The following is a 23,178-nucleotide window of genomic DNA, read 5'->3' on the forward strand; positions in this document are numbered from 1 at the left end:
AATTTGCCACATAAAGGTGCTTCAGAATCTTAACTTTCATTTAAAAGAAATAAATTGAGTCTCTAGCCCAACAGCAAAATCCTCTCCAGGGAGGAAGCAACATAGTCCAGTTCTTCATTTAAGCCACTTGGAGCAAATACCCAAAAAACAGAATTTTAACGGCCTCTGCTGAACAGACTGCCACTTGCACCCAACTGGGGATTTGAGTGAGGTTGAAGAGGACAAGAACATAATGGGGTGATGCATGTCAGGACTGAGGGTCACTGGTATTCTGAGGGTCGGGGATGGCCTAGGACTGGAACATCAGATGCCACACAGCTCAGCATAAAGGGGCACTGATACAGTTGAAGTTTGGCCCAGGACAGGAGCAGCAGGAGGAACTGCAGATCAGGACTGAGGGTCATGAGGCGGCATGGGGCCAATCTGCACAGCTCCTGCCTACACCAGGCTGGTCTGGAGAGTGCTCCAAGTGTACTTTGTGCAGAAGTGACATGCTGCACCCCTTTTGAGTGTGCAGTGCATACTGCTCAGAAAGGTAGGCAGCCACCACAGAAGTGAATTTAAGGTAATATATAAGAGTCAGAGATAAACAGGCTGTGACAGTTTCACCTGAACAAAGCTGTGAGCAGAGTGGATACAAAGCTCATGGAAAGGAAGCTTCGGGCGGTTTTATTGGCCAAGGATGACTTGTTCTTCCCAGCTTTTTCCTTCAGGATCTCGGAGAGTTTGCTGTAACACTTAAACAGGCCTAGAACATCCTCAGACTTGTTCTTGCTGCAACATCAAAAGAAGGTGGTAAAAAACACTGATAACAGAGATCAAAATGCTACAATTTCTTCATGTGAACTTTTATTAATCCAGTTAGAGAAGATACTTTCATATCAAGCTCCCTGTCCGTCCAATACACAGCTCAGGTCCCACCCAGTCCATACTGGCTTGGCCACTTCCCTTGTTTCAAAATCCTAGCGAACTGTGATAATGACAAGTATAGTGATGTTCAAAACAAAAGACTCTCCCTAAGGTTAGGTGCAGATTTACACCATGATATGCAGGGAATGAGCTATGACAAGTTATTCACTGTTCTCCTGTTATAGTTGGTAGCACTGTGCTGTACTTGCAAGGTACACTGAAGACACTGTCCCAGACACATTCAAGCGCTAAGAAATTCCTCTTAACTCCACCAGTGGGTGAGTGTTCTAAAGGATAGGACTTGACACCTTACCTGAAATTCCCTATGTTAAAGTTGTACTCAATCAGGACCTCGCAAACTCCCATTACCAAGATGGCATAGATATTGTTCTTCACGCCAACACCAGAAGACAGAGAAAAGTCTGCTGATTTATCCTAAGAGACAAAATTAACAAGTGAAAAACCCTTCTAAAACCCCACAAGAATCAAGAATCTCCCTGCTACCTGGACTTGCTGAGAAAACCCGAGTTACCAGTTCAAAGTCCTCCAGTTCACTCTTGATCATTCGCCGTGTGATAGATTCCAGCATCTCTTCAAGGTCTTGTTGGAATCCCACATAGTCATCATCCTCATCCTCTTCTTCCTCAGCTTCGTGGCGCAGCTGCATGGTGCTCTTGTACCAGGCTAGGCAGTGCTGGATACAGCTGAGCAGATGGGCCTGAAGAAAGCAATCACACAGGACATTATAATTCACTGTGCTAACAAGGGCTTAGCCAGTGAGATCATTTCAAACCTTCTAGCTGGAGAAAGGGAGACTGGTGCAACGGAACAGGATTCTCCACAGCAACAGGCTGGACCACTATAGCCAGAGTCAGAAAAGCCACAACAACATGATCCAGAAGTTCATAACTTATGGGGATCTGACTTTAAAACAGACGCTCAAAGTGCTGTGGTCCCGTAACCCCATCTCTGAACTTCTAACAATGCAATATACTCTGAATTCCAACAGAGGATACCTCAGTGCAAGTTCTCAGCTCACCTACCTCATTACCTGCCATCCTACATCATAGCTGCCCCACTGTCACTTAGCTTGCTGTTCAACCTATATCTGAATTATTTAAAGGGATATTAGATGAGAGTGTAAACAATAGATTTCAAAAGGGTTTCTTCACCATTTCTGAGGCTTCTGGTCTCTTCTCAGTCACACCTCCCTCAGCACGGAAAAGAAGATTCTTCAGGAAAAAAAGCTAAGGGCTGGATTTGAATTTGGCCTCTTTGAAACCCTGTGAATTTTTGGAGATCTCCAATCTGTCCTCAGATTAGGAAGGAACGACTGAAGGAAATGCATGCTGAGGAAGCGAGATCAGAAGAGAAGAGATAGACTTCTTTCCTGTACTTCTGTACTACTTGGTGCTAAGCTGCAGGAAATAAGAATGGGACTGGCTCAGTAGAGGATAACAGCTGCAGAACCACATTATTTCTATGGCTCCTTCCATCCAGGGCTATCAAAGCACTTTAGAAACATTATTGAAATAAGCACCATAACATCATGGATATTATCCCCATTTTACTGGTGGGAAAGCTGAGGCAGAAGTGAAGTCACCTGCCCAAGTTCACTGCAGACCTGGATTCAGTTTCCAGTCCTGGTCTCCAACTCTCCAAGCCTGCAGGGGCTGAGCTTAATGAGAAAGAGGGAGTGACCTGAGTCAGTCAACTGCAAACCTAAAAGCCAATGGAATGAGTGAGCTTTAAAGAGTGGAATACTCTGTATCTCTCTCTTACCAGTGGTTCCTGCAGAAATATTTGGTCTCCCTGAGCCACAATACATCCCTCAAGTTTCAGTGGGGGAAGCAGGTCTGGTTCTGGCTCATAGTATCGCTTTATCTGCCACAAAAGACAAGGAATAAAAAAAATACCTGGTCACTTAGTCTCTATATCTCTCAGTTCCCCATCTGTAAAATTAAGGACAAGTATGTCTATACCTCACATTAAGAACTGTGAGGGATTCAGTTACCTGGGAATGGGGACCATGTAAGTAATTGAGCAATCAAGAGAACATGCACCTGTCATACCATTCATTAGAGGCCCCCTCCTCGGCAGCTCATACATCCCTGAACTAGGACTGAACTTTAATCCTCTGAGAGCAAAGACCACAAATGGGGTTGATTTATGTAATCTTGTTGCAGCTATGTTTAAAGGGCACTCACTGTTCCCTTGGTTACCTACAGCCAACAACACTAGCATTTTACCTCTTCAAAGCTGACAGATAATGACTAGAGAGGTTTGCAACATCACCCACGCCTGCATCAGTGGATGTAAATAATTGCTCCTGTAATTCTGCACCTACAATGAACTACAGGCACAGTCAATCACACATCTAGCTACCTAACTAGTGTGGTGCAGAGAGGTTGTTAGTTGTTTAAGTGCTAACAGTAGTGTCCACAATTCATTACAAGTGAGATACTGATCCTGAAAAATGAGAGGCCATAGCTGAAAATCCAGCCTAATAATTTTAGATTGTTTAGCATGCCACAAGGGAACAGGCAAACTAGGAGCAGTGCTAACGTCACAGAACAGAGGGACAGAGTTGTGCCCCTGGGAGGCCATACACCAGCGTAAGAGAAAAAAGTCTGTAGCATCAGGCTCCCATTGACAGGCCCCTACTGCCTTGCAACTGCTCAGCTTCAATTCTTGGTCTAGTCTCAATCTGTGTACTGGCAGGGCTGGGAGTGCTGGAAATAGTCAGCCGTGAGCTCTCCAGATCATGAAAGGGAAGACGTGTACACACGTCTCAGAGAAAGCACTGCCTGGTCAATTGGTGGGGAAGATGCGACAGTGACACGTGTGACAGAGTTAAGAAGAGTTAATCCTATGGAGAGCCCTCCCTCCAAGGTAGGATAGCAATGACTATTATGTAAGCAGGTGTCGGTGGACAGTCATTTTGCTGTGTACAGTCTTGGAATTCCTGGAGCCTAGATTTCCTCCCCTGCCATCTTTCTATTGCTCCATGAATGTACTTTACCTGAGACAGCAGTGTTTCCATTATGGAGTTACTCAGCTGAGAGTTCCTGCGGAGGACATCATAAAAACCCTGAAGGTAGGGAAGAGAGACACAAATTAGCCAAGATTACTATGAGGAGGTGTCACGGAGTCACCGGGCGATGCTCTGGAACTGCTCCCCACCAAGCCAGTCAGGACTTTGGGGAGCCTCCTCTCCCTTGGAGCAGACTTGTTCAGGGCAAGAAGCTCACACGTCTTCACCTCCTGGGTCTCTCCTTGGAGCATTCAGCATCCTCTGCCCCTCCGTGCGCTTCCCACAGCGAGCCCGCCTCAGTGGGGTTCTGGGGAAGCCACCGGGTCCTGCACCCCCACTTCGCAGTCACACATGACTCTTAGCCAGCCAGTAAAACAGAGGTTTATTCGATGACAGGAACAGGGTCTAAAACAGAGCTTGTAGGTACAGAGAACTGGACCCCTCGGCCGGGTCCATTCTGGGGGTCAGTGAGCCAGACCCCCACCTCTGCCCTCAGCCAGCTCCAGACTAACCACCCCTTCCAGCCCCTCCTTTCTGCTCAGCTCCTTTCCTGGGCCAGGAGGTCACCTGATCCCTTTGTCTCTAACACCTTCAGCTGGCACCTTTGCAGAGGAGGGGCCCTGGCCATCAGTTGCTAGGAGACAGAGGGTCAGGCATTTAGGTGCACTGGCCCTTTGCTCTGCCAGATACTTAAGAACTGCCATGGGGACACTGAGGCACCAACACAGTATTCAGAGGAAACATCAAGAACATTCCCAGTTCGTCACAGGAGGAAACAATCCACATACCTAATTTTGAGCTGCAAGACAACAGTGAACTTAACTCTGGCACTGGAATTGGGAGCGAATAAAGTTGTGCTCAGTAAAAAGTGACATACTGGCAAAGTGAGACAGCACAGGAAGAAGATACAGATGTCTTAAATGGAGTCCACACCCAAGTTGTATCCCTTTAGTATGGGTGGCATCAAGCCCCAAGTCTGACTTTCAGCGTTGGAGCATTAAGTGGCACTATCCTAAATTTCAACCTATATTAGTGAAATCTGCTCCAGATAAAATATATTCCAGAGGGAAATTCATAGGAGGCAATAATTCTTTAGACTGTGAAACCTCAATGGAAGAGCAAAGTACCTGCATGTCCTGTTAGCACACAGACAGACACATTCCAATACGCACACTAACTTGCCAAAAATCAAATCGGCTCAAACCCAAGGAAGAGAAGCAAGAACGCTTACTCTGATCTATAGACAGTTTCCCAGAAGCCCCTTTCCCCAAACTCGATATATCATAGGTGCCTCTGGAGTCAGACTTGCACCTGAAAACAGCTCTTCATATTAGACCCATCACACATACAGCTTGGTCAGTCCCAAAAGGGCCACAAGGCAGAGACAAATAAATAGTTGCCTCTCACCTAGAGAAAGCATAGACAAAGGGAAAGGATGGTAGAATCCTCAGGACCCCTGCAGGAGGCCTGAGGAGATTCCCCTTACACCTCCTGTCAAGGCTCTCATCGGAGCCTGTCAAAGTTGCTACATAATCGGAACAAGGCATCATTGTGAGGCCCCTCCAGGAGCCAAGCAAGCTGTCCCTTCAGTTCACCAAGCCCTCCTCAGAGTAGGAGAGGCTGGTAATCAAACCCAGGTCCCCAATATGGCAAGCAGAGCACTGGCCAGTCCAGCCACACTACATTTTACCACCAAGATATACATCAAGGACAGGTGATAATCAAAAGCCTTTGGGAGGCTTATGTAGATTCAAAATAGTGAAAAACAGAAGAGTTAAAACAAATTAGAGTCCCTAGAATGTCAATGTCCCAGGAGGAACTCAGCTGGGACCTGGAATCCATTTCCCACAGGCCTCCAAACATCCAGCTGATGGTTACAACATTCAGTCATTATTGACCTGAGCTGGATTAGAACCAGCTACTTAAGAGCAAACTGGTGATTTATGAAGACATTGCAGAAAGCCAATTTACCTCGTATAACATAAGTCGGACGTCAGCCTGCTGACTCAAGCATCGCCTCAGGCTGCCCAGGATTTCAAGGCAAAAGGCCTCATTAGCTGCAGAGTTGTAGCAGGCGTGAATGTCTGCCTGGACCTGAAAGAGAGCACATTAGTGAAGGCATATGGATTCTGCTTCCCATTTACCACTATGCAAGAACTGGATCATAAAGGGAGACAAACCTGTCCTTTCAGCCAAGGAACTCAGACCAAACATTTAGCATCCAGCCTCACTCCCCAAAAGAGAAAATCATCCACATATTATTGGGTTTCTTGTACCATTCTCACTGGGGTAACCCTTGCAGCATGAATGCTCCACCTGAATGGATGGTCACTGTGGCCTGGACACTGTAAGGTCAGCAGCTCTAAGGGGCATGTACACCTGGTCCAGTCTTTCCTTTCTCACTGGGTTACAGACATTCCCGTCTAGCTGCTAACACTAGCTGGAATGGCTTCTATGTTGGGACAAACACTTCACTCTGAATACCTATTATAATCAATGTCCATTTCCATGGGACTGTGGCATGTATCTGTTCAAGAGGCTTGCAGAAGCAGCACTCACCTGACTAGCACCGATGGCCTGGCTGCACTGGGAAAAAGCCAAGCTGCCCAGAACCTTAAAATTCTTCAACAGCAGCAAAAAGCCAGCAACTGCAGCTTTCCGAGCATCTAGCTGCCTATGAGTTGGGGAAAAAACAGAGAAGCATGAGGAGGGGCAGAAGGAGTTAAGAAAATTTAGAGACCAGCTCAGCTACAAGATTATTCTGAGTAGTTCACACAATTTTCTGACACACATGAAGGGCCAAAAAGTGGTAAAAAAGAAAAATTAAAGCAATGCTGCATGCCCCAAGGGAGCATCTGATGCCCCAAGGAATTAACAGCTTGGCAATTCAGTTAGTTTTTCCTGAGCTCTCCAGTCTTATAACACTGACCTCTTTTCTGTCCCCCTGATGTACATAGCAAAGGAGAACGCTGAGCACAGATCTGCTACTTAAATGGCTGTGGAAACTGGAATGAGAGCCAGGCAGCAAAGAAAGCTGCATGTTTGCAGTAGAGATAGAGAGGAGGTTCTCTCACACCTCTCACCTCTTCTCTTTCCCTTTGGCAGAGCTGTATCTTTCTGTGCTGGGTGAGTCCCACGGAAAGCAAGATCTTTACTCTACACACATCTAGATGATTCCCCAGGTCTTTCATCAGGATCATGCTGCTTGCTTTAAACAACATGCAGAGCCAGCTTTAGGAAGTGTGGGGCCTTATTTGAATACCCAGCGGCGGTCTGGGTCTTTGGCGGCACTTCAGCGGCAGGTCCTTCACTCGCTCCAGGTCTTCTGTGGCACTGAAGGACCCATCGCCGAAATGCCGCCGAAGACCCCAGGAGCGAGTGAAGGGCCCACTGCCGAAGTGCCACCGAAGACTCAGACCGCCGCCAGGTGAGTAAAAATTAAAAAGGCTCCTAAGTTAGGCCTTCTTCTTTAGGGTGCGGAGGCCTCTTAGGCATGGGGCCCAATTCGGGGGACTCAACCTAAAGACGGCCATGACAACATGTGTCTGTTTAGTTACAGATGCAAAAGTCCACTAACAAGCAACTCCACAGTGGCTCCTAATGCACTGCAGACAGCAAGGCAAATCATCCAGAACTTTGCACAGAGCAGATCTTTCTACTATTTCAAAAAAGGACCAGCCGTACTATGGCAGCTCAAAGTTTCTAGTCATCCATTCACTTTGAGCTCTCCGTGGCACAGGTGTGCAGCTATACAGACACATAATAGTGGAGTTTGTTTTCAGTTGATCTCCTTGCCTTGAGCCTCCATCTGGTTTTCTGAATTGATAGGCTCAGGATCAAGGCTCCTCTGGTTAGAACTGTGGAGTTCTCAATCCAGAGGGTGGTATTGTGACCATGTCACAGTACTGAAGATGGGGTGGTGCGGTCTCCATAAGTAAAAGGTGATTGTTAAACCAAGAAAAAAGAACCACTTCCAATCCAGAGCTGAACAATAACTTAAAACACCTTTTCAAAGAACACAGATCCCATCTTACCTGGAAAAGATAGCTTTTCGGAGAACGAGTATGAGGGAGTCCCTCACTGACATGCTGACTTTGAGCAGCGGCTGGAAGAAAAGGGATCTATTAGACAGAGCAGAAATAAGGCAAACCAAGCCGAGCGTGAGAGTGCATGGGCACATGCACTCCTATCTTTATGCTAGTTTTTCACACTTTTGTCAGTACTAAAGGACACCGAAAGAGAGTTTTAAAACATGAAAGGAAAAGAGATGCACTGACAACAGCAAGACATCCTGGCCTGCTGTTGAGAAAGGAGCATGAGGATTAAGGGAGAAATCTGTGGCCCTCAGAATGGAGTACTGGGGGCTAAGCAGGTGGCAGTTCTACCACTAAGACAATACCCCAGCACAGAAAAACATTATATTAGAATAGAACTGGGAAGAAGGTAACTCTGTGGGCCATTCCCAGCTGTTTCTATTCTGTGCTGGTATCTGGGCACCTTCCATCTTCCAGATGAAAGGTCCTAGGAGGCAGAGTCCTTGGCTGTGCTTTCAACTAAGAGGCACTAAAGTTCAAGAGGGGAGCTTTCAACTAAGGGGCATTAGTTCAAGAGAGGCACCATGCTACACTGAATAGCCTGCCAGCTACAGCAGAGGACTAGAAGCACTTTAACAAATATATGTGCAGATGAGGAAGGCTATTGGGTCCCACCTACAATTGTGGCATGCAGAGCTTGGCTCCAGCCATAGCTAACATATTCATTTGTAGGGAAATGCGAAGCTTTACCTGTACGGCCTTGAGTAGCCCTTGCACCATGTCAAGAGGCAGAAAGGACAAATTGTCAAAGGCCTCAGTGACTTTGGAGGATGAATTCTGAAGGACGAGTGGAGCAGACACAACGATATTAGACAGCAAATCTGAAAAACAAGATTGTAAGAGGAGCAGCTGCTGCCAAGGGCAAAGCGGTGTCCACACTAAAGAGCAGGGTATGGGAGAGAGGAAATCAGTTTATTTCTATGGGGTCAATGAGTCGAAGGGAAAATCCACAGCCTCCCAGTTACCTGGAAAGGTTCCATTTGGGATGATCATATTGTTATCCAGTCTTCTACCAGGATACAGGGTGCCATATGCACACAGCCCAGGTATAGGGGCCACCTTATCAAGGTGTACCCAGGAGCTAGCTGGAGAGCCTTCTCAGCAGTAGGCTCAAGGGCATCTTCCCAATGGAGATCATATGAAATCTAATTCTTGACAGTTTCAGGTCACACTGTATGACTCGCCTATTCACTAAAGCATTCCCCAAAGAATCACAGCAGAAGAAAACCTGACAGTACGTCCGAAGACAGACACCAATAATGAAATCAAAGAGGAAAGCAGAGAACAAATGGTCCGTTCTGGACTGGTCCCTACATAGTGGTTAGGTACTGTAGTGATAGGGGATTAAAGTGCATGCTGTATAGGGTGTTTGCATTTCTAGAAGGATGGACAACCACGGCTCTGGGATGAACTATCACATTACAGTGTTCTGCCTCTGCAGTGGGATGTGTTTTGAATTGCATGGACTTCAGACACATGGACTTGAGACACCTGATACTCCTGACCCTCAGGTCACCTGATCAGGAGTTTCCTCTACAAAAAATAAAAATTAATATGATTTCTGAGAGCCACATACAATTCCCTCTCTCATTTGTATTACCTATGAAGTGGTTGATGGGAGAAGCTGCCTTTGTGATGACTCTGTTCAAGACCTGCTCCAGAATTGCACTTCTGATTGGCTCATGGACCTACAAGGGGAAAGGAAAAAAGAAAACATAAAACTGAGATTTTTATGTGATTTCAGGTGGTTGGTCATTGTCCATTAATGTCCAAGTTTGAAGGGTAATGTCTGAGCTGTCCCTAGCAGTTATCTTTGGCTAGAATTGGGATCGGCAATCTTTGGCACGCGGCCCGTTAGGGTAAGCCCATGGCAGGCCAGGCTGGTTGGTTTACCTGGCGCATCCACAGGTTTGGCAAATCACAGCTCTCACTGACCTCGGTTCACTGATCCAGGCCAATGGGGGCTGTGGGAAGTGGCGCCCAATTGGCCGAACCTGCAGACGTGGCAGGTAAACAAACCTGCCTATCCCACCAGGGGCTTTCCCTGATGGGCCGTGTGCCAAAGGTTGCCAATGCCTGGTCTAGCTTAACACAGATTGAACCAGGATGGAATCTGGATCAATTAAAAGAAAACGTAGGAGTGGAGTGAGTACTACCAATTGGTGGATGATAGTCTAGAGGTTAAAGCAAAGAGCTGGGAGTCGAGGCCTGGGTTCTAGTCCCATCTCTGCCATGGATTTCCCCCTCCCCCCACCGCCAAATCTTCCCTTCAGTTCCCCTGATGATGGAGATGAACAAAATCTCATAAAAAGTTGACAAGAGAGCAGGGGCATGAAAAGAGTTTCCTGAGAAGAACATATGATGTTATCCTAAACCTCATCCTACCTTAAAGGTTTCCAGCAGGATATTAGCTCCCAGCCTGCATGCCTGCTGGGCTGGCGTCTTGCAAAGGCCATAACTCGTTTCAGCAGCTTTTCCCAGGACCTTCTTTGGCTCGTACGATTCCATTAAGGTGAAACCAAGATTCACCAGCCCTTGAGTAACATGGTCCCAGCCAAAAGCACTGGAGGAAAATGTTAAACAGAGCAAGGAAAAAAAGCAACTTAATAAAGGGAAAGGCTCAAGCTGCAACGTTCAGATAATAAAATCTTCCGTGGTCACTCAGGGGCCCAATGTAGGTTGGGAGTTGTGTGAAACAAGCATGCTTAACTCTCAGTGTAAGGAACGCCTCCACAGGACTCTTCACTTCTGGGTCCCCCAACCAGCAAAGGAGAGACAGGAAACCTACAATTCCTGAGGGAACTTTCAGTATTTTGAACTATGCTGTCCACACCAGATTCAGAAATTGTGCTGACTGATGGCAGGTCCTGAAGCCATAGATGAAGTGTTTAAAGGGATAAAGATGATGGGGTGGGAGGCGAACAGAGGATCATCCCTCATTCACTGTCCAGAAAGCATTCACACTATAGCAGGTAGCCTTACTGCAAATGGTCAGCTACCATTCCTAGTAGGAAATTGGTGATTAGTGATTTATAATTCAGCCACTCTGCATCACAGATGGCTGAAACTTAGGAGACATCTGTGCAAATGTATATTTTTTCAAAGGTTTCTTATATAAAGCTATGAACTAAGGTTTGAGGTTTGAAGTCAGTTTTCAGTAATAGATAGAATCCCACCACTTTCTATCTAGGCCAAGACCCTGCTCCCTCCCAAAAGCTCTTCAGCTCTGGGTAGTGTGCTCCCAAAAGCAAACCTGTTTTCCACCACTTCCAAGATTATGGACGCTACATCATACTGCTGAGGAAACAAATCCTGCAGGAATTTTGAGCCCTGGAGGAACTGCAGATCCTTGCAGCTTCTCACAATTGACATTTTCAGAAAGTCAAACACCTGAAACATAAAAATAGTGCGAGTGAGGAGGAGTTTGTACAGAGCCATTTCCACAGGTAACCACCAAGTGAGAGCACCATCTAGAGCAGGCACAGTACAGGAAGTGTCAGTGCCAGCTGATCACACAGCTCTGCCAACATCTCTCAACACATTCCTTCTCCAGGACGGTTGTTCCCCACGTTACTCACAGATGCAGCCAAGATGCATGAGTCAGGAGGGTAGCGTATGGTCACACAACACCTACATTTGACATATTTATTTTGGTTTTCGGAGGGCTAAGTTGCTGTCATCTTCACTCCATTGCACTCCTTTCCCCCCATTCATGTCGTCATGTAATTATATTATTAGATGAGAGGTCTCTCTGGAGGCTGTGCCATAATGGGTTTCAGTGGTTAATAGGCGAGGCACAAGAATGGGAGGATAAACCCCTCTCCTTGATCACAAGGATGCTCCAGTGCTCAAGAGCCAGGAAGCATGACTCCCAATCCATCCAACAGTATTTGTTATTACCAAGAGTTCATTTTTGAACCTATACTAAAAAGGGAGCATAGTATGCGCACACACACACACCATGAGCGAAACGCACACACAAGGAAGCTTTATGCAAAAATAATCCTTAGGTTACACATAAGTAAAACATACCTGCTCTTCAAATCTGTGTTTTATTGCCACTGAGAGCACAAGAGCCACACTGAAAGGACACAGGGTCTTGCCAAGGTCTCTCTGTTGTTCAGCCTAGGAAATATCAAGAGACAGAACAATCAAAGAGCTTGTTATTTATGATTTAATGAAGCTTCTTGCAACATCAAGGAAGCCATCATTGCTAGTTTAGACCAGACTGGTATTATGCTACCGCAGAGTTGACCTGGGTTGTGGGGGAATCTCTTACCCCAAATGCACTGAATCAATATATAATGTTTTTGACGGCCATAGTGGTATTAACAATTTCAAATCCTGCATAAAGATAACCTGCTAAACCTACCTTCTAGTTTAAAAACCTCTCTCTCGTGCCCCCAAAAGCTCTAATAGTGTGCTCTGCATTTGCTGTACCTTTAGTAGTTTGATTAGGTCCCTGCCAAGATCCTGGTCCAGGTTGATAACAGAGATAATATGAAGAATGATAGTGCCTTCCACATGACGGAGCTGGTCTAGGGGCACCGTGGCAGCTTCAAGGTCCACTGACCTGGCAGACACAGCAGAAAACCCTAGGTTACAATCCCTGTTGTAATTGATGGATACCATCTCAAAAGCACTGAACAGGACACATTGGTGCAGGACTTGGCACAGTTCGTACAAGAGGGGTGTCAGGTAAGGCAGGGAGGGTTACAAATACCCAGGCAGCAAAGAAAGACAATGATAGGAAAGGACTTACTCTGGACTCCTCTGCTCTTCTTTTTGCCTTTTATCCAACTGGTTGAAAAAAGCGATGATTCCTTCCAAAACAGTCTTCTTACTGCCCTGGAAGGCAAGACATAGCAAAACAGCATAAACATTATTAATTTATTGCATGTTCTGTAATACCCTGAGACACCACAGGGAATTGCAGTCTGCTTCCCTGATTTCCCCTTGCAATGCTAGTTTCATAATATTTTTAATTTCCCATGCTAAGTCATTGCGTGGGGCTCCTGTGCAGTGCATTTCTGGGGTAGAGCAATTGATCATGGTATTGTTTGCATACTCCTTTGTTCAGCACTTACAAAGAAAAGGGTTTTCATTAGAATGGTTCCTTTAAGTGACAAGTCCATTCAGAGCAGCTGGAAAGTCCTAAAACAGTAACTGAGACTCTGGACTTGAGCCAGTGAATCCAAACAGCCTCCCACAATACAGGTAGAGACTATCTCTGGATGGATCATTCTTTTATTGAGTCATTCATGGAATAATAGCAACAAGTAGGGGAGTGGAACAGCCACCCTGTCCAAACTAAATGGCAGGTACCTCACTGGCAGCAGCTGCTTGGAACAGAAACGAGACCTCCTTTAAGATTGATCCAGACCACAACCCAGAGGCAGGTGACACTATGCGAACCATGAACATACTAGAACAGGCAATCCCGTGAGCAGAGACATGGAGTCCATGTCTGGGAAGACTAATAGGTACCTTGCCTATTATATTTTGGAACTGTACCCACTGTTTTCTTCTCCAAAGACTCCATGTCACAGCCGTCCTCCTTTCAGTTGAGAAGTGAGAATGATCCCCTCCACAGTGAGATGCTTTCCACCATCTCCCTATCCCCCACAGCAGAGCCTGCCCCCACCTTTCATCAGCTGTGGGAGTGAGCTATCCAGCTGAGACCTAAATTTTGAGCCCCTGCATGATTCAATCCATAGCTCATTTTGTGTATTTTCTCTCTCATATGTGCACACAGTCCATATCTGCTATAGTGGCGAGATGCAAATTCTGGCTTGGAGAGCTTCACCAGCTCCCTTTGGGGTTTTACCTTTGCAGAGAGCAGCAGCAGTTGATAAACCAGAGGAGGAATTTCTTGGAGGTCTAACTTGGAGAACATCCTCAAGACCTTTTCCACGACAAACTGCAGTTCTTCTGCACTTAATGGGATGTCCCTGAAAAATCAAAGGTGCAGACCAGTCATTGCCATTCAGTTCCCAACTCTGCTTCCTTTAGAATACCATAGCAGGTTCAGTCTTTGAACTAGCCAGTAGTACTCTAGCATTCCCAAAGGCGCACCACAGGGACCTGAAGTCTTAGATAGAAGTTATTGCCATAGACCCCTCAGCTCCCTGTAACTGTTTCAGAAACTCAGGTTCACATTCTGAACTACAACACAAATTGCACATCACAAAGCCTCCCTCACACTGTGCTTGCACATGAATGGACAGTGCCAACTTTTCAATATACAAGGAATCAAAGCCATGACCCAGCCCAGAGTCCCCTGCACTCAAGAAAAGAGGGCTGAATAGCCAGACACCTACATGGAATTGGCAGGTACAAAATACACTTTATGAATAAGGCAAAGATTTTGTCATGTATATATTTATTAAAAATCACGAACAAGTCATGGGCAATAAAGAAAAAATTCACAGAAGCCCATGACCTATCCACATTTTTTACTAAAAATATGTATGTCAAGATGGGGAGCTGCAGGGTCTCCACACCACCCCGGGGTCCTGTCCGGGAGCTCTGGGGCACCCCGGCCGCCTGCGGTGGTCCCAATGGCGGCAGCTGGGAGTTAGGGCACTCCCTCTCCTACCCGCCGCAGCTGGGAGCTTGGTCCTCACAGTTCCCAGCCATCACAGGCAATTGAGGGACCCTGCAGCTCCCAGGCACTGCAAGCTCAAGCCATGGAGGTCTCTGGAAGTCACAGATTCCGTGACTTCCATGACAGAACCGTAACCCTAATTATGAACTACTAACACAACTGATGTTCCCTGTTAAATAATTAATTTAACTCCCCCCTTGGTGTGCCCTAAGATGCTAACTAAGGAAGTAAGAGTGGTGGGTGGGGAGAAGAATCCTACCTATTTTTCAAATGGCTCCTCCACAACCCACACTGAGCATTAAAGTCTCTAACCTTCCCTTGAAGCACATGCCTAACTCCCTATAAGGCTTAGGAAAAGTATCGGCAAACACCAAGGGGACATAGATCCTGGTTTCGCAATATTTATACTTTTGATGTGAACAAGGAAAGACATGTCAAGTGTCCCTATTCCTCAACAGCAAGCAGCAGATACTGAGCCAAGTGAGACTCTGGGAGAAATGGCACAGCCAGTGCTGTCCCTGGGGCATGTTTAACAGGCTACATGCAGTCCCCAAACACGTCCAATGGATACGCTCAGCACCCATGTGATACCGAGGGTGAAAACGGCAGGTTATTGATGCACAGTCCCCAAGTTGTTTGTGAAGCAGGAGGCAGAAATAGATGGAAAATAAGAAAAACACTGAGGTGGGGGAATTTACCTGAACATGTTGGTGAGATGAATGACACACTGATGATTCCACCTGTGCAAACAAGAGAATAGAGAGCCTGAGAAAGGGCAGAATTGCTGCATGTTCTCCCTGCCCCCCGAATTTAGTACATTTCTACAGTTCTTCTGTTACTATCCCAAAGAAAGAACAGAAGCCTGATTTGAACTAAAATTCACAACTGTTACCAGCTACTCATCAATAACTGGAATGGCTCTGATCGGCTGCTCTTCTCCTAGTGATAATAAACAGGAAAACCAAAGGGAAAGACCGAAGTACCCCTTGAGGCCAATTCATGCAGCAGTGGTGCAGATGGGTCACCTGCCCTCCAGGCTGGAGAAGCCACCACATTGCCAGCTCTCATAGGGGGCAAGATTTAAAGGAAGTAGAACAGGGCAAAGTGGAGGGGATTCTCCAGCTCAGGTTGGGAACTCTTCAAAGCACAATGTAAAGGGCAATATTTGGCCCATTTGGCTGCAGACTTTTCTTAGAATTGCAGAAGCAGCTGCGGTTTTAGACTGAGGCTTGTGTTTCATTTTATAGCAGGTGGGTAGTAGACAGATTATTTTTTGTAAAAAGCCCAGATGCTGACAGATGCATGACAATTATTAAATTAACAAATAGAAATGAAGAGGAGGAGATGTACACACCTGCTGGAACAGAGGGTATTGATCAACTGCTTTTTAAACTCTTCCCCACTCAGCTCACCTAGAGAAGTAAAAAGCATTTAGAAGCAGATTCCAGTGAAAGGAAGGTGCAGGAGAGAGACCTTAATATTGATGCAAAAATTATATTAATACAATAACTATTTTATTAGGTCATTACAAGCTTGTTTGCTCCTGTACTGAATAATTAAGGTATAGCTACAAGTATGTTATAACCAGAATGCTTGGAAATACAACAGTACATGTATTTAGCTAGTTAAGTTACAAAATGTTAATGCTAATCAAAGACATCCCAGAAGGTTTCTACTTCTATCTACCAAGGATAGCAAACATCAGGAAGAAAAACTGTAAAAATATCCATGTTTTAGGCAGAGGCCTAATCGTAAAAAGGAATGTAGAGCCATAAATCTATGGAAGTGTCCATACCAACTCCATTTATTTTAAAAAGGAAAATCTCTGCTTGTATTTTTGAAACTCCAGGAAAAATATGTAAACAAACATTTAAAACCTTTCCAACTGTACATCTTAAAAGTAGAAATAACAAGCACCTTTGTGAAAGGCATAAATTTGCAAATATGTTAGCTAAATGCAAAGCGTCTAATATCACTGCTACATAAATGGTAAAATGCTTTATGTACCAACATGTAATCTAACTACCTTGCTAGACAAATGGAACAAGCCATTTAAATATAGAATATTTATGTTAACACGGAATTAATTAATTGCTGGCAGTGAACAAGCAAACCCTCACCCAACTCAAGGAGGCAAGAAAATCATCCTCCAAAAACTGTTGTGTAGAATTAAAAACTTAAGCTAAAGAATTTCTAAAAGTTATTTAACTTTAAAAGACCGTTTTGAGAACAAAACCTTTTTATAGAAAGAACAGGAGTGTTTGCACTTTCTGAAAACAGAATTTAAATTTCCTGTCAAACTCTAATAAACTGGAAGAATATCTGAGAGAATGGACTGAATGAAAAGACAAAGTTAAAGCTAGCTTTGAAAGTTATCTGATGCTTTCCCGCCAGAAAAACAGAGGCAATTAAAGAAATGTTGCATATTCATTGATAAACTGCATATTCATAAGATGAAAGGGCTCCTAAGGACTAGGAAGGCACAGAGCCAATGAAAGAGCAACAGCACTTGAAGTTAAACAAGCCTGGAAGGGGTGTGTTTTCCTATAGTGTCATGAAAATAGGAAGGAGAAGGGTATACAAGACTCTGAAGTGAGCACCCCATACACATACCCTGGGCTAGTTTGTTTACACAGCAAGCACTCCACAAGTCTCAGACAGCTAAGAAAAACAGAGAAGACTCAAGAATAAACCAACCCTAGGAAAACCTCCCCAAAAACCTCATCAAGGATTAATGAGAGAAAGTTAACTAAAACACTGTCAAGGGGTTAGATTTAAATTCTTGCACTGCCATTTTTGGGATAGGAAAATGCTGCTGTCACTTAAATGACTAGCTTTTTCTCTGTTAATCACCAAATGGTGAGACCATGTATTTGTGGAGAGGAGATTGGGACCAATCACTGGTAAATTGAGAAACAGTGGAACTAAGTTGGATTTAAGATTCTTAATATTCATAATTGAACTGTTTTAAGACAGCTCCTTAAAAGGCTTCTTCTGCCTAACTAGTTTAAAAATATTTTATTTCAAAAAGATTTAGTTAAGATTGCTTTCTTTGCCTAATTATGAACTGTTAAGGTTATTAACGACAGGCTTCTTACCAAACCTTAAATTATTTTGCCCTATATAAACAGTTGTAAGTATCTAATAAGATACTAAAACCGAATTCACAATAGTTTGGAGAAACAATACACTTTGGTGTCACAGTACCAAGAGAAGAGTGACTCACCAAAGGCAGGGTTCACTCTCGATGTAATCTGTTAAACGCTCTCCCCAGAAACATACAGAAGAGATAATAACAGCAATAACCAGTTTACCATTTGTGTTGTTTTGTTTAATTTTTTTTCTTTTTCTAATAAAAAAATAGCCCTGGTTAATAATTTGTGATTATTTTGCTTGGTCTTGATCCTGGTATCCGCTAAGGAATGCAAAAGAATCTGTGCGACTAAGTAGAGGGAGTCAAACCCCTGAGCAGGCAGTAAGAGAAACAATTAGTAAGAGCTGGCCTATCATTTCATGTTTCTTTAAATATTTATAGTAATTTTTAAAATGAAATTACTTCGCATCCAACAATTTAAAACTACCCTTCCCTTTCCACCCCACAAAGGATTGGACAGTGAGAGAGAAGCGAAGGGATTACCTTTCCCATAAACCAGGCTCTCTTTTGAGGTAGCCAGTGCAGTAAGAACTGAGGAAAACAACTCCAAGGATTTTCCATTAGACAGGCTTCCTCCTTTAATAACATCAACAAACAGAGTGGCCAGTTCAGCCAATGCAGCGCCTGGTAATTGACGAGCCTGATAAAAGATTAAAATAAAATAAAATAAAATAAATAAGAGTATTAGGAGATGCACTAGAAGACTCCAGACATAAATACAAGTGATTAAAGGAAAGCAGGTATACGCTCAAGAAGCCAATGGGAACCACATTAATGACTGCTGATGCAGCCCAATATTGGTTAGTAGAGGAAGTCACGCAGAAACACAGTGTGTCACACTGGCCATTAGAAACGGGGATAAGTCATGTTGACTAAGTCAAGGGATTAGAGAGTCTGAACTACTTCCCAGTACAAACATCCAACTACGATAATCACACAGATAACACTTTCCAAACATTAACTAATCTCATCCTGGGTGAGACTCAAGCAGGTGACCCACTCATTTTTCCCAGTGGCCTAATTAATAATTGGAATCCACACCTCACAGGTAAAAGGCACTTCCCCTCCCACCTAGACTCAATAGGCCCCATATGATCCACTCTAAATGAGCACCTACCTCCAGCATCAGCAACCCTATGATCTCTGACGCTATGTCCAATGGCAGGTCCCCCGACTCCACCAGCTGGATACAATGTTTGTAAACCTGGAGTCTCCTGAGAACACCATTCTGCTGAGAGCAAGGGGAACCTTATTGAAGGAGGGGGGGACAAAAAGGGAAAGGAAAAAATGTTAGTCTAAGTAATATATTAAGTTATAGGAAATGGATCACAAGTGGAAGGATCAGACTTTACCCCCATTCATCTATCTGATAAAACCAGAAGAAAAAGAAAATAGGAACAGCTAGAATCAAAGATCTGAAATTCTTCTCTTACCCATCCTGTCACTGCTTGTGACACTCAGGCAGATTTTCCAAGGGCGTGAAATGCAGATTTTAAAAGGAGCCAGCTAGACAGTTCACTGATTCAGCAGGCCAGCTCAGATTCTCCTCATATCCTATTACAGGCTCCCTAAACCAGGGCTACTTTTAAAGAACTTAGCTAATTCCTGAGTGCATTTGTGGTATCTGAGACAACTTAGGTTAGACCAGAGATCGGCAACCTTTGGCCCGTGGCCCATCAGGGAAAGCTCCTAGAAGGCCAGGACGGTTTGTTTACCTGAAGCATCTACAGGTTCAGCTGATCGCAGCTCCCATTGGCCGCGGTTCACTGTCCTGGGCCAATGGGGGCTGCGGGAAGCGGCACAGGCCTATGGATATGCTGGCCACCCTTCCCGCAGCTCCCATTGGCCCGGGACAGTGAACCGCTGCCAGTGGAAGTTGCAATCAGCTGAACCTGCAGGTAAACAAACCATCCTGGCCTGCCAGCAGCTTTCCCTGGCGGCCCACAGGTTGCCGATCCCTGGGTTAGACCTATTTCCCCTTCCCCAATACATGTGTAACACTGCCACTTTCAATTGATCCCAAGGTCAGGAAGCCTGACTGCTTAGATTTAGATAGAATCACAGAGAGAGATGATTAGCATTTTACCTGAAAACCTATTTCTTTCATGGTATCTAGAAGACCTCATTCAGTTGCCCACTTACCTACTTCAACTAGTTATCTATATGGGCAAGCCAAGAGCCTTCTGAAAGTAAGTCATCCAGAGGTCAATGAAACCCAAGTTGTCCCATTACCTTTGAAGATTCCCCTCAGCAGTACTGCAGTCTCCTTTCCCTTCACAGCCTGCCTCGTAATAAGGTCATCAAGCTGCAACCAGAAGGAAACAGTTGTAAGATACCAGTTACTTATTTCCACACTTCCAACATTTACATTTGCAGGTTCACCCCATCCCCTTCTAGGAAGGGCATTGCCTGTCCAGGAACTAATTCCACAACAAAAGGGCTGGGACTCACACAGCTATTATCCTTCACCTGAACACTTTGCCATATGGTTATATTGCACCTTGACTGATAGCAATGTCAGACATTTCTCAGTCCCTACAGAGTGGATAGACCTAATTACAACCATCCTAATAGCATTACATTGATCTGTAGCCTATCAGAGAACATATCAAGGCACAAGGCATTTAAGCGGAGGGAGCTGGGGCAGGGGAGCATGGGGAGGGCTGCCTGCAGCATGTAAGTGGGGGAGGGGGCGGCACACAGGGGAACTCCCCGCCCCTGCTCACATCTGCTCCGAGCACAAGCACGCCATGGCTGCTTCACTTCTCCCACCTCCCAGGCTTGCGGCACCTAAGCTGATTGGCGTCACAAGCCTGGGAGGTGGCAGAAGTGAAGCAGCCACAGCATACTCATGCTTGGAGCAGGGATGAGCTGGGGTGGGGGAGGGTGCCTTAGGGCGGAGGGGGAGAGCTGCCGCGGGGGGGGGGGGGGGCGGTGCGCCTCAGGGCAGGTGCGCCTCAGGGCAGGTGCGCGGGGAGGGCACAAGGTGCAAGTTTCGCCTAGGGCACAAAACATCCTTGCACCAGCCCTGGTACCACCCCCGAAGCTCCCATTGGCCACGGTTCCCAGTTCCCGGCCAATGGGAGCTGTGGGGAGCGGTGCCTGCAGGCAAAGGCAGCGCTCAGAGCCATCTGCCCCCTGCCCCCCCCCCCCCCCCACACACACACACACTCCACCATGGGCTGCAGGGATGTGGTGCCGACCACTTCCAGAAGGTGCATGGGGCCAGGGCAGGCAAGGACTCTGCCTTAGCCCCACTGTGCCACGGGGCTGGCAACCCCGCAGGCCGGATTGGCTCGCAAGCCGTAGTATGCCCTCCCCTGCCATAGAACATACACCACAGCTCCAATCCATTCCAAGTTCTTCTTTAGCCTTTGGAAACTCAGTACACAGCCAGAACTATTCATTCAGAGTACCATCTTACAATTATTTTTTTCCCCATCAGACATCCTGTGAATTGGTAGGGGTACCCTTTTACATCTTCAAAAGAAGGAAAATTCTAGGAACCATTTTCTCCTGCTACAGCCCATGCACAGAATCCAAATAAAGACTCAAAAATGTTCAAAAATATGCAACTTACCTCACTTTCCTTCAGGTTTTGCAGACATTCCTGAAGTTTGTCTAGTGCATCTTCTGCTGCTAGAGACAAGATTTTCTGGTCCATTGTAGCTCGTGTCATTAGACTTTGCAGCACAGTCACACATTGAATGTACTCTGGAAAATGACAGCAGCATTAGCACTTGGGGAATAATACAGGAAATCACTTAGTCCTTTCCCACAATAAACCTGTGCAGAAAAATATTATTCAAGAGCATTTTCAAGGAATAACTCCCCCATTCGTCAATTCTCCACTACAACACAATTTGATTTTATAATGCGTCTTTTACAGAAATATCTCCCAATGTACAAGTAAAACAATGGAAACATCACAGCAATGGCATGTGAGAGAAAGGATGGGAATCATAACTAGGAAAGGGCACTGGTCAACAGCTAACCATCTATAGGCAGCATCAAAGAGGTATGGGGAGAAATCACTGAAGCAGAACTGTAACCAGTGGCAGAATGTTAGTATAGTACCAACCACGCATCCTATTAACATAAGTCATTCAAAGTAAAGCAGCATTCTCAGTTAGGATATTCTGTCTGGTATAGGGCATTCTATTAGCGTTTCACCCCTTAACAGTCTTTTTAAATTGGCTGGCCATCACATCTCTGACCTGAAAGTTCAAAAGGATGTGGAATGATGAGCAATTGAATAGAAAAGACAACACAAAGCAGTACAGGACTGGCCTCACAAAAATGCAGAAATTCAAAGCTTTATTCCAGATAGAGCGGTCATCACCTCTGAAACAACCAAAGATTCACATTAGGAAGCACTCAGCACAAAGGGGGAAGAGAGGGCTTTCATTTTAATTATAATTATCAGGAGGGATATTTGCATGAGAACATGATCTTTGCACCATAAGAACCCAGCTGCCCAACCTCTGAGAAACATCTGCAATGTCAGTGAAGAATGACACTTCAGAGGCAGAATTAGCAGATACTTGTGCAAGATAATGTGTATCAGGGGGTAGCCATGTTAGTCTGTATCCACAAAAACAACAAGGAATCCAGTGACACCTTAAAGACTAACAAGATTTATTTGGGCATAAGCTTTCGTGGGTAAACAACCTCACTTCTTCAGATGCATAGAGTGAAAGTTACAGATGCAGGCATTATATAATGACACATAATGAGAGGGAGTACCTCACAGGTGGAGAACCAGTGTTGACAGGGCCAATTCAATCAGGGTGGATGTAGTCCACTCCCAATAGATGAAGAGGTGTCAATTCCAGGAGAGGCAAGCTGCTTCTGTAATGAGCCAGTCACTTCCAGTCTCTATTCAAGCCCAAATTAATGGTGTTAAATTTTAGTTCTACTGTTTCTCTTTGAAGTCTGTTTCTGAATTTTTTTTTGTTCAAGAATAGTGACTTTTAAATCTGTTACAGAATGTCCAGGGAGATTGAAGTATTCACCGATTGGCTTTTGTATGTTACCATTCCTGATGTCCGATTTGTGTCCATTTATTCTTTTACATAGGGACAGTTTGGTTTGGCCAATGTACACGGCAGAGGTGCATTGCTGGCACATGATGGCATATATAACATTAGTATATATGCAGGTGAATGAGCCCTTGATGGTGTGGCTGATGTGGCTGGGTCCTCTGATAGTGTCTCCAGAGCAGCTATGGGGACAGAGTAGGCAATGAGGTTTGCTACAGGGATTGGTTCCTGGGTTAGTGTTCTGTGGTGTGGTGTGTAGTTGCTAGTGTGTATTCGCTTCAGGTTGGGGGGTTATCTGTAAGCAAGGACTGGTCTGCCTCCCAAGGTCCATGAGAGTG

General features: G+C 45.2%; 1 protein-coding gene across 3 annotated transcripts in view; it reads right to left on the reverse strand.

Moving 5' to 3' along the window:
* The window catches only part of FANCI (FA complementation group I), a 40,931-nt gene that overhangs the window by 12,981 nt on the left and 4,772 nt on the right, over positions 1-23,178 (reverse strand). For all 3 annotated transcript variants that reach the window (XM_050968833.1, XM_050968835.1, XM_050968834.1), the window contains exons 2-23: positions 21,379-21,512; positions 20,031-20,103; positions 18,916-19,046; positions 18,282-18,438; positions 15,999-16,056; positions 15,343-15,384; positions 13,865-13,988; positions 12,800-12,885; positions 12,478-12,610; positions 12,070-12,162; positions 11,291-11,427; positions 10,423-10,600; positions 9,638-9,725; positions 8,728-8,858; positions 7,978-8,048; positions 6,503-6,617; positions 5,915-6,037; positions 3,932-4,000; positions 2,692-2,793; positions 1,442-1,627; positions 1,223-1,344; positions 610-774 (exon numbers count right to left, since the gene is read on the reverse strand). In XM_050968833.1, coding sequence (XP_050824790.1) covers positions 610-774; positions 1,223-1,344; positions 1,442-1,627; positions 2,692-2,793; positions 3,932-4,000; positions 5,915-6,037; positions 6,503-6,617; positions 7,978-8,048; positions 8,728-8,858; positions 9,638-9,725; positions 10,423-10,600; positions 11,291-11,427; positions 12,070-12,162; positions 12,478-12,610; positions 12,800-12,885; positions 13,865-13,988; positions 15,343-15,384; positions 15,999-16,056; positions 18,282-18,438; positions 18,916-19,046; positions 20,031-20,103; positions 21,379-21,512 — 2,518 coding nt within the window. The remainder of the gene's footprint in view (positions 1-609; positions 775-1,222; positions 1,345-1,441; positions 1,628-2,691; positions 2,794-3,931; positions 4,001-5,914; positions 6,038-6,502; positions 6,618-7,977; positions 8,049-8,727; positions 8,859-9,637; positions 9,726-10,422; positions 10,601-11,290; positions 11,428-12,069; positions 12,163-12,477; positions 12,611-12,799; positions 12,886-13,864; positions 13,989-15,342; positions 15,385-15,998; positions 16,057-18,281; positions 18,439-18,915; positions 19,047-20,030; positions 20,104-21,378; positions 21,513-23,178) is intronic.

The sequence above is a fragment of the Gopherus flavomarginatus genome, chromosome 9 (genome assembly GCF_025201925.1).
Source record: "Gopherus flavomarginatus isolate rGopFla2 chromosome 9, rGopFla2.mat.asm, whole genome shotgun sequence".
NCBI lineage: Eukaryota > Metazoa > Chordata > Testudines > Testudinidae > Gopherus > Gopherus flavomarginatus.